General features: G+C 36.4%; 1 protein-coding gene across 1 annotated transcript in view; it reads right to left on the bottom strand.

Moving 5' to 3' along the window:
- LOC110019315 (ribose-phosphate pyrophosphokinase 4-like) overlaps window positions 1-9,957 on the bottom strand; it is a 78,284-nt gene extending 68,327 nt beyond the window's left edge. Inside the window, exons 1-3 of the mRNA XM_020716938.1 lie at window positions 9,501-9,957; window positions 4,347-4,662; window positions 4,137-4,232 (exon numbers count right to left, since the gene is read on the bottom strand). Coding sequence (XP_020572597.1) covers window positions 4,137-4,232; window positions 4,347-4,662; window positions 9,501-9,886 — 798 coding nt within the window. The 5' untranslated portion in view covers window positions 9,887-9,957. The remainder of the gene's footprint in view (window positions 1-4,136; window positions 4,233-4,346; window positions 4,663-9,500) is intronic.
- Window positions 9,958-11,181: the final 1,224 nt, after the last annotated feature.

Raw genomic sequence — 11,181 nt, 5'->3', positions numbered from 1 at the left:
AAATGTTTAAGAAATTGTGATGATCTTTTCACTTCGATCTTAATTTAATTTCAATCTGACCAATTAATTTGTTAAAATATGTTAAGTTTTACAACTAAAGTGAAGATTACATCCAAGATTCAAGGAGGTCAAAGCCCTTGGAATTTGGGTGTAAATAAATAGGGAAATAATATTATCGGGCATAAAATTGAAAATTTTAAAGTGACTGACTAAAATCTCCAATTCGGTCCTATCGTTTGGGTGCTGATGTGTAGATGTTAGCCCTCAGGTGAGGGGAACGTGGAAGCTCCGAAGTGAGAGCCGGTATCCTCCCAGCCTAGCCGCAGAATCAGTAACCAAGCACAGGATTAGTCAATGTTCTTTATGTCTAGACCAAAGGGTGAAGAATAGGTATGATCTTATTTGACACAATATAATTTGAACTAATTCATTTTGTCTATTTCACTATAATTTCTTAACAAGAAGAATGATATTTTCTTATATATCACAATCGTACCTTCATTAGCATAATTAGTTATTTTATAGATAAAATTACATAATTATTTCAATTGTCTATTAGTGACAGATAAACAAATTGAACTTTGTTGTGTAATTGAAGTATTGTTTTTTATAAACTCTTAGTCCGTAGATTTAACTACTCCCTGTGGGGTTGATATCTAGGACTCCATTAGAACCCTATATTACTTGAGCGATATGTATACTTGTGTTGACAAATTCGACTTTAATATTATTGAATATTATATTTATATATCTTAATCAAATTAGACACATCTATAAAGTCGCGATCAAGTCTTTGGACGTCATTGCTGAAAATTAAATCTTCTAGTAGCGCCATCAAATTTTTTTATTTGTCGATTTACAAAAAGTCGGTCAAGTATAAACCAGAGAAGGCTAATGTCGTAGCAGATGTGCTAAGTCAGAAAGTAAAACTTACAAGAATTTCGCAAGTCTCCATCTCCTTAAAAAGTAGAATCAAGGAAGGGTTGAATGCAGATGCACAAACCCAGAGTATTCTTGCTTTAATAAAGGAAGGAAAAACATGAAAATTCTGAATAAATGAAGAGGTCCTCTATATTAAGGGACGCATTTACGTGCTAAGGTGGGGCAACATAAGAAAGGAGTCAATCAAAGAATGTCACGAATTTTTTTGGGCGAGATATCCAAGTATGAAACGAACTCTAGCCCTTCTCAAAACCAACTACTATTAGCAAGTGATGAAGGATGGGGCGAAGGAATATGTATGCACTCGTCTTGTTTAACAACAAGATAGTTGTTCATCAAAAATCAAGGGGGTTGTTAGAACCACTACCTGTTCCTCAGAGACCATGGGAGAGCGTTTTTATGGACTTCATCTCCAGCCTGCCAAAATCTAAAGTATTTGGAAACATCCTAGTTGTGTTTGATAGATTCAGCAAGTATGCAATATTTATTGTTGCTCCCACCGACTGTACTACTGAAGAAGTTACAAGGCTCTTTCTCTGTAACGTGGTAATGCTATGGGGAACACCACAAAGCATTGCTGGCGATCAGGATCATCCCTTCACTGGAAGATTTTGGACTGAATTTTTCAAGATGTTAGGGTCAGATCTAAACTTCTCTACAAGTTTTCATCCCCAAAGTGATGGTCAAACAAAGAGAATCAATGCCCACTTGAAACTATATTTGTGTCACTATGTAAGTGCAAATCAACAAAATTGGGCTAAATTGTTGGATCTAGCACAGTTCTCCTTTAATCTGCAAACAAGCATAGCCATCAATAAGGTCCTTTTGAGATAATTATAGGGCCAAAACCAATGACTCACCTCTCCTTTACAACCAACTATGAAAGAAAAAGTTTAGCAGCTTTCAAATTTGCCAAATCCTGAAACGAGCAAAGGTAATTAGCTCGAACCACATTACATAAGGCTACAAGAAGAATGAAGTGGGCAGACTAGAAAAGGAGGCATATGGAGTTTAAAGAAGGAGATCTAACCTTTGTAAAGCTCCTATCCCAACAATTCAAAACATTTCGAAAGGTGCATAAAGGATTGATACGGAGATATCAATGACCTTTTGATGTAATAAAATTGGTGAGAAAATTCTTCTACAAACTCAACATTTCACCAAAATTAAAGATACATCCAGTCTTTCATGCAAGTATGTTGAATCTTTATCATGAAGACATGGAACTTTTAAGGGGGATTTATAAACCAGCACCTATAACCGTAGTCACCTCCTTCAATAAAGAAGTTGAAAAAATATTGGCAGACAGAGTGATCAGATAACGAGGGGTACCAAACTATAAGGAGTACCTCATCAAGTGGAAAGGACTACCTGATAGCGAAGCTAACTAGGAGCATGAAGACATGTTATGGTAATTCAAAGAAAAGATACAATAGTATCAAGAGAAAGGTGCAATGCCCAAGCTTAAGCGGGGAAGAGTGTCACACACCGTTATCTATAGAGTAATTGGCAAGCCAACAATTATTAGGAAGATTCTAGAAAAGACCAGAAAGAAGAGAACAATTCAAGAGACTCTAGAATATTCTACCGCATTCTAGAGCACGTTAGAAGAGGATGCTTCAGGGAGAAATCTAGAATAACCAAGAAAACTGTAGAATTATGTATATATGCAAAAGGGCTAAGTAGAACTTTCTAGAAGTTAGTCTATTCTAATGTAATCTAAAAGTTCCATAAGGCATGGGGGAGGACTATAAATAGAAGTCCCTCCCTCTCATTTGGGACCATCCAAGACTCCTATAAGCAATCAAGTGTGCAATTTCTCCTTCCTTAGTGAAGTGTTATTTTCTTCAATAACTTCTCGCTACTATTTTCCTAAGAAAGTTCTGTGCCTTTCTAGTTGAAGCGCTGCAAGGGTTACATTGATTTAGTGGTTAAAAAGAATGCTAAAGCAGCACGAGTGACTAGAAAAAATTTTGTCTGTGCCACTAAGCTGTGAGTCTAAAATAAAAATAAAAAAACTACAAAATAAAATCAAATCATGACTAGCCCAGAAAGAGGGAAAAAAAAGGAATGTAATTAACATAATTGTTTATAATTAATGTAGCAAATAATCCCATTCCATAAAAGCTAAAGAACACGTCAACTTTTAGGAACAATAGCTGCAACTTTGTACTGAAGGAGCAGCTAGAAGGAGGCAGAAACAGTTTTAGTTGGGGTTTTGTATGGAAGGAGGCATAGCTGGCAAGAACCAGGCGTGAAGCAACTAGCTGATGTGCAAGGACCAGCTGGCAGGTAATCAGGCACCTTCAGGAGACAACAGGCTATCGTCCACTGGCCTGGAGGGAGAGGGAACTGAGTGAGCAGGTGTGGCCACTGTCGCACTTGCTGGGAAGACAATGGAAGTGCAAGAGCTGATTCATGGCTGCATAATGAATTATTGAGGAGGAGCAACAAGTGGCAGCAGGTGTGCAATTGAATTAATTACAAGAGCGTGAATTAAAGAGCTATTTTATAGTTTTCCACACTTCCACCCTAGGTTTATAACTAATAAGGTCCCTTCAAATGACATGAGCTATGATTGCTAACAAGGATCTTCCATTCAACTTGTTCAACTAACTTCAGACTAAAAGCCAAACAACAGACATGAGATATGGATCAAGTTTATCACCATTCGTCCACTATCTCATTGATTCAATAGCAGTATATTCTTTCCCAAATTCAAACTGTTGCTACTAAAAAAAACAGACAGCTTATAGAGCAGCCTTAGTTAAAATCGCTCTCTTGTAATCAAAAGAGGTAACTAAGCAAAGGGGCTTACATCTATAAAAAAAAAAATTTCCATAAAGTTCTAGTAGGAGGGCTAAATTTCTGGGTGGTGTCCTAGGTAATAACTAATGTTTTCTGGACAATTGATCTGAAAGCACTTGAATATGATAGCCTGATGGAGGTTTTCCAAAGCCCACATATACTTTTAATCAATTCAGAAAAAAAAAACATACTATATAAGATGTGTAGACATTATATATGATAAGTTTACCAAGCGCAGGTACATTCTTACTAGTATAAAAAAACTAACTGAAAATTTTCCCTTTTGCAACTATTTCTTAGTCTTTCAATCAAAAAAAAGGAAAAAAGACTTGGTCAACCAAAAATGGATTTTGAATTGTGAAAGTTTACTCAGGAAGCTGTCTGACATTGTCAGAATCTGGAAGCTGCTGAAGTCTGTTCTTAAGCAAAGGCATCCCGCTCTCAAAGCATGGCAGTACATTATCCCCAAAGTAGAACCTTTCCTGTAAATATCAGAAATAAACTAAAGACTGGGTGAAAATCAAAATTTATGATTCTGCCTGCGAGACAATACAAAAGAGTATAAAATTAGTAAATACACATATTACGAAACAAACCTGCAAAGCATGGATATCAAAAATCACTAAACTACTCGGTCCACCCCTAGAAATTGGTATGTTTGACAAGATTCTAGCAAGAGTGAAAGCTGTTGCTACATCTCCTTCATCTTCCATACGCTCAAAAGAACCCGTAGGAAAGAAAGGAAGGACTACTGTAAATGAGGAGACAAACAACCTTGGTAGGGCATAGATGATAGACAACTGCTCAAAAATTACCCCAGGAGAACTAAATGAGGCCAAAAAGGAAACATGTTGTCCACGAATTCCATGAGCGTTAGAGATGAATAAGTTGGGAAATCCATCTTCAAAATTTCTAAATACAAAAAATGAAAGAAAACTATATCAACAAGTAAAATAAGACTAGCATGGTAAAAGTACAAACCTAGGTGCACAAAAATAAAGTTCAACGTATCCTAAAAAAAAATTTAATGATAGAATAAACTAAGAACCTCAGTTCAGCTTCATAACAAATTCAAGCAAATCGATCAAATTATTGACCACTAAAGAGAAAGTGAAAGAACACTCTAGAAGAATTAATATGGCATTCAATAAGCAAAAAGAGGATTTAGATTTTAAATGTTCATCATGGGCACAGGAAAGTAGGATTTGAGGTACTGGCTAACAATTAAAAATCTCTTAGGAGGGAAAGAACGAGTTTAAACAAGCAAGAATTGTTGAATTCATGCCCTCTTACCAGCTCATTTATTTGCCAAATGCATTAATCCATATCCCTTTGAAAAAACTCCGTAAAAATTCACCTGATTTCCAATTAAGACTCCTAGTCATAACAAACATAATAGCAAATGTACAAATGAAAGCAAATTTATGCAAATCTAAAGTGACGAGAGGATTCAAATCTATTTTTAATGATGTTTAAACTCTTTATATGGAATAGCAGAGGCATTACTAAGACCATGCTTGCATCAAATTGAAAATTTTAATTAAAATTCATAAACCTCCCTTCCAAGCTAATTTTAAGCCTTTGGTGGCAAAAGAAAATAATAACAGACACCTTATAAGAATTGGTAACTTCAATCTTGTGACTAATACCGACAATAAGATATGGTTCATGTGAAGAAATTTTGTCGATGTGGAGGTCCTGAAAACTGCCAAACAATTATTTATTTTGTAGAGGGTCAGGTATAACTCTTCCTGTTTCTTACTTAGCACTACGAATGCTGGTTGCTGTAGAGAGGCTAGGAGACCTCTGTGGGATTGTATGAGAAATTTTGGGTCTTCCTGTACTGAGCCTTGGATCATTGGTTGTAACTTTAATATGATTACATCTGTGAGAGGAAAGGGAGCAGAGCACCAAACTAAAGACGGATTAACATGTTTGCTGAAACTATTTATGATGCTCATTTATTTCTAAATTCACTTGGAATAGAGGTAATCTTTTGAAAGGCTGGATAGGTTCTTTGTCAATAGTTTCTGGATGGATAGCTCTATTATATTCAATGCTCAGCATCTCTCTAGGACTGCATCTGATCACTCCCCCATTTTGCTACCCACTCTAGAAACCCATAAACCTGAGCACAAGTCCTTCAGGTTTCTTAATAGGTGGACCAAACACTCATCCTTTTAGGAATTCATACACCTCAATTGAACATGTCCTCGGCTTCTCAGCTCTTTGGACCAGGCTTTGGCAGCTTCATAAAAATGTTTTCTAAAGCTTTGAAGCATTGGAATTGGGACACCTTTGGGAATGTTCATCACAAAGTACTCAATTTTTATAAAATCTTAAAATATAGAACACTTCAAGCATGTGCTTAAATATTTTAAAATTGATATGAAATCATATAATCATGAATGGTAGGACATAAACATACACTTTGCAACCTAAATATTTTCTAATACCTTGCATACATATAAATTTATATGTAAGAGATTAAAGCAAATTGGTTTCCTAAATTAAAATTTAAGTATCCTAGTCAAGCGATCATTGACAACAAACAAACAATACAAACGGAGACGACTTTCCATAGCAAAATTAGGGTTTACTTCGCCAACACAAAACAAAACAACTTTACAAACGGAGACGACTTTCCATAGCAAAATTAGGGCAAATAAAATTATTTACTTCACCAACACAAAACAAAACAACTCAAATGCATAAAAGATAAGCACATAAAATTCAAGAGGTTGGTGATCTCTCCCAAATCCTAACTATAGCACCCACAATTTGAGAGGTAGGTCATCTCCCTCAAAACCGTAACCTTAATACTCAAGACAACAATCACATCGTATCCTAATCCTAAAAATATTACCCTATTTATGCCACCACAAAAATAAATAACAAAAGACTAAATTGCTCTTAGGCGCCAGTCGAACATTACTTCCCTTCCAAAAAGGCACTTTGTCCTCGAAGCAAAAAAAAAAAAAGAAACTAAAGTTGGATCAAGTCTAATGGCTCCTATTCAAAAACTGACTTGAGTCTGGCTTTCGCCTACAACAATTAATTAAAATAATTGATGGGTCGTTGATATTGTTTGAGGACTGCGCCAATCCATAGCCTGGAGTATATGTCTCGACAATAAAAAGTTGGTTGAAATCAGGTAATGTCAACATCGTTACACTCATTATGGCTTTTTTTAACTTCACAACAGCTTGGGTCGCCACTTCCCCCCATTGAAACTTTTTCTTCTTCAACTTCTTTGCCAATGACTACACGATTGAATTATAACCCTTCACAAACTTCTAGTAGTATCTTGTAAGTCTCATGAATCTTCTCGACCTCTTCTAGGCATCTGGTAGTGGTCACACAACTCTAGCCGCCAACTTTGATAGATTTGTCGACTCCCAGGTTGTGCACAAACTAAGATCACTGCGAATCACCAACATCTTATCACCCTCCTAAAAACTCAGCAGCATCCAAATCAGTCCCTTACAAACACTCCTCTTCTCTACCTTTCTCGTTCTTACCAATTACTCCTAAATTGCCTTTCACCAAGAAGGCTGCCACAGCAGAAGGCATCGAAGTAATTGAATGCAAGCCTTCGTCGGGGTCCCAACCAACAAGGTTCCCTGTTCTAGGGTAAATACTTCGAATTGATCTTCTCCAATCCCAAATCACACACAGCCCCATTCCACAAACTGCCACTCATTCCAAACGTCAATATGTCGCACCATTCCCTCCAGATGTTGCCAATCGAATGCAATCCCTACTCCAATTTTTTTTTTGTTCTGTTTTCGTTTGTTCCAACAATTCAGATGTTGCACTATTTCTTTCGATTGCTACTACTCAAGTCCTCCCGCGACTACTTCGCTTTAACCCGCTTGCTTCTATATGTTCCAGTTGACCGAATGTCGTGTCATTCCTTCCAAGAGTTGATGTCGCAAAAATCTTACAGATTGATATCCCTTTCTTCTTCGTAGCTAGCTCAAATCACAACCATATCGTGAGATTCACTAATAAGACCAAACTATAATCGTGATTGTATCACGGGTTTCGGTCATATTGTACGTCACGATCCTGTCATTGCTTCTCAGATGTGTGAATCACAATCGTATTGTGTGGTTCGGTCACGAAGGATTTTGTACGCCTCAATCCCAATTGAGATTTCCAAGTTAATAATTCCACAGATTTGTACGTCGCTATCCCGTCATATGCTTCCCAACTTGCAAGAATAGCTACTGTTTAGCGACTTCTTCACAGCTAGCGCGAATCATAGAAATTTTATCGAACGACGTGATTCTGTATTTGCTTCTCAAAATCAAATGCTCTTATACCAATTAGATATGAACGAAGTCGAATTTCCATAACAAAATTAGGATAGATAAAGTTTTATACTTCACCAACACTAAACAACAAAACTCAAGTGCACAAAAGAAAAACACCTACAATTCGAGAGATAGGTGATATCTTTCAAACCCTAACACCGACAATTTGAGAGGCAGGCGATCTCCCCCAAAGCCCTAACCGAAATAATCAAGACAACAATCTTATTGTATCCAAACCCTACATATTAGCCCTATTTAGACCTCCACAAAAATTAATAATAAAAGACTAAAATTGCCCTTAGGTGCCGGCTAACATTAAAGAAAAATTAGTTCCTAAATTAAAATTTGAGTATCCTATTCAAGCAATGATTGACAGCAAAAAAAACATTCTCGTTATTATCACCTTGAAACATTCTCTTTTATACACAATCTATAAAATATAAGTTAATCAATTTACTATATTTCTAACTTATCAACTCAGTTTGTAAATCAAAATAATCATAATCATTTATCCTCATACATGACTTAAAGCATGATATTCAGTTCAAAGTCATTACATAGGAAAATATACAAAAAAAATTGATTTTTTTCATACCAATCTAGCCTTTCTTTCCTATTCTTCGCTTTCCCTCCTTCAACTAGCTCACAACACAAACTCTTGACTCATTAGCTCACTATGACAAAAAAGAACATGAGGGTAACATGGGAGTTATTAGCATGCATTAATATATAAGTAATTATACTTTGTTAGATCTACTACTCCTTGGACCCATCACAACCGATTCTTCATTAAAATTTAATGCCTGCACGGAGTGGCAAAAATGAATGGTGCATTAGTTTGTGGTACAATAATATTAAGATTAAAACTAAGGCTAACTGAGTTTTCCAAAAAATTCATTCATATTAACTAATATACATTCAATTATACATATACATCTATAGTTCTAAATAATCAGTATGAAATATTAAATTTTATAAAAACTAGTTTTAATTATTTTCATGATATGAGAAATTGGGGTATAAATAATTATGACCTTTTAACTTCTACCCTGGCTAAATTTTAGGTATTACAACAGGGGCAATCAAAATTCTATTAATCAATCAACTATAATGATGCTTTACAAAAACTGGTAGAATACCATGATTACATGAAACTCCAACAAAGTACCATGGTTGGAGCAAAACTCAAGAAAATATTAGGTTTAGAGTTCTAGAAGAATATGAGGGAAGCACCAAAACCTTATAAGATGCTAGGGTTTCACCATGACCTTGCTATTAAAATATGGTTACACTGTAGGCCTAGTACAATATCAAGGTTGCACTAAAACCTTGGTAGAATAATAGAAGTAATCAAATACAGTAATCGAATACTAGAGTTGCACCCAACCTTATTGTACTCAAAGTATAGTAGAAAACTAAGGCCAAACCAACCTCCAATCGATGCTCCTTAGCTCGATTGCATCGCTCTCCATGGCGATAAGCTCCGCTAGGTTCCTCATCTCTTCGCAGAAAAAGAGACAAACGTTCTTCTTCGACCGTTTGGGACGTAACTCAATAGACGGCACCGCCTGCGACGAAACCATTAAGGAAGGCGAGGAGGAATAGCTATCTCGAGCCTGCATCACTTCGTAGCTTCTCACGCTGTAGATACCACCGTCTCTCCCGTCACTGAGTTCCGATCGGATGGGTATCTTCATCCTCGAAAAAGGCAACGGCCTAGTCGAGCTGGGTAACCCGGACTGCCTTAACTCAGCTCTCTCGGAGACGATGTAGTGTGGTATAGGGTTAACGCTTCGGCTAAAGGACGCTGCCGCCATTGTTGCCCGAAAGCAGAGGCTGAGAGGAGGTCGGTCACTCTCTATAGTTGCCGCTCCGGCCTTACGGAACTGACAAGAACAAATCTCACTCGTTTTCATGGAATATATTTTTTAGATTGGTATATACATAATTAAATAGTTTGCATTGAATTAAACTGAAAATACATTTTACTGAGATTATAATAAATTTATATGATTTTTTTTTAATTAGAAGAAAATACTATATTTTTAAACTCATAGTTGAATCTACTGGTTATTATTAATAGACTTTTAATTTGGGGTATTTACATGGGAAGTAGATGAAACATTTTGCATATCCCCCACCTAAACTTCTTACCACAAAATATCAGAAAAAACACTATAATCCTTCGTAACCCTCATTTTCCTGAAAAATTATTACGTCTGTAATACAAGAAATATTTGCGTATGTCTAAGTTATATTCGCGTTATACCACATGTAACCTCTCTGTAACCTACTTGTAACTAGTAAGTTTCACGCTTCTATTTTCATATATTTGTAAGTTTAGGGTAGGTTATAAGATGTTACAGGGGGTATAACGCAGATATAACCCTCCAATACCTCCCTGTAACCTACCGACATACGCAGTTCTGCGTACGTTAGACGTACACAAAAATTTCTCCTTCGTAACCCCCCATTTTCCTGAAAAATTATTACGTCTGTGATACAGACCTTCGCTGTATCACGGTCGTCGCCCGGACACCGCTCGGCGTCCGGACGACGGACGTTATAATCTCTCCATTTTCCTTCCCTCTATTGCTTGTGAAGCTCATCATCTCTCCTTCGCTAGAAGGCTACAGAAAGCTCTTCCATCTTCCATGGGACAACTGCGAGCGTCTTGTAGAATCGAGATTTTCTTGTTGCGGAATGCCTCGCTGAATCGAGACCTCCTTTGCTGGAATGCCCATAAATCTTCTTTAATTTTCTATTACACTCTGCATTGGTATGTTATGTTCTCTATTAGTCATTTGCATTTCAAGAATTATTTCAAAGTCATTTAATCTGCATTGATTCGCAACACTATGTCACAGCTGTTGATTTTAATTTGTTCCCTACTCTATTGTAAAGTTTTGTAATTATCTCTAAGTTAAATGGTAGTGAATAAAGTTATGTAGTAAGTTGAGAGGATCATTATAGTGTGATAAGCATGCTTAAGACACATGAAGAAACTTATGTTTAACAAATGAGTTGCTTGCCTGAATCATTTTTCGATAGGAAGATATACATATATACCAATTGATTTATGTGTTTATATATCTAATGCTGAAACATCGAT

The sequence above is a fragment of the Phalaenopsis equestris genome, unplaced genomic scaffold (assembly GCF_001263595.1).
Source record: "Phalaenopsis equestris unplaced genomic scaffold, ASM126359v1 Scaffold000054, whole genome shotgun sequence".
Lineage (NCBI taxonomy): Eukaryota > Viridiplantae > Streptophyta > Magnoliopsida > Asparagales > Orchidaceae > Phalaenopsis > Phalaenopsis equestris.
The sequence above is the reverse complement of the archived record's forward strand: the minus strand, read 5'-3'. Positions and strand labels throughout refer to the sequence as shown.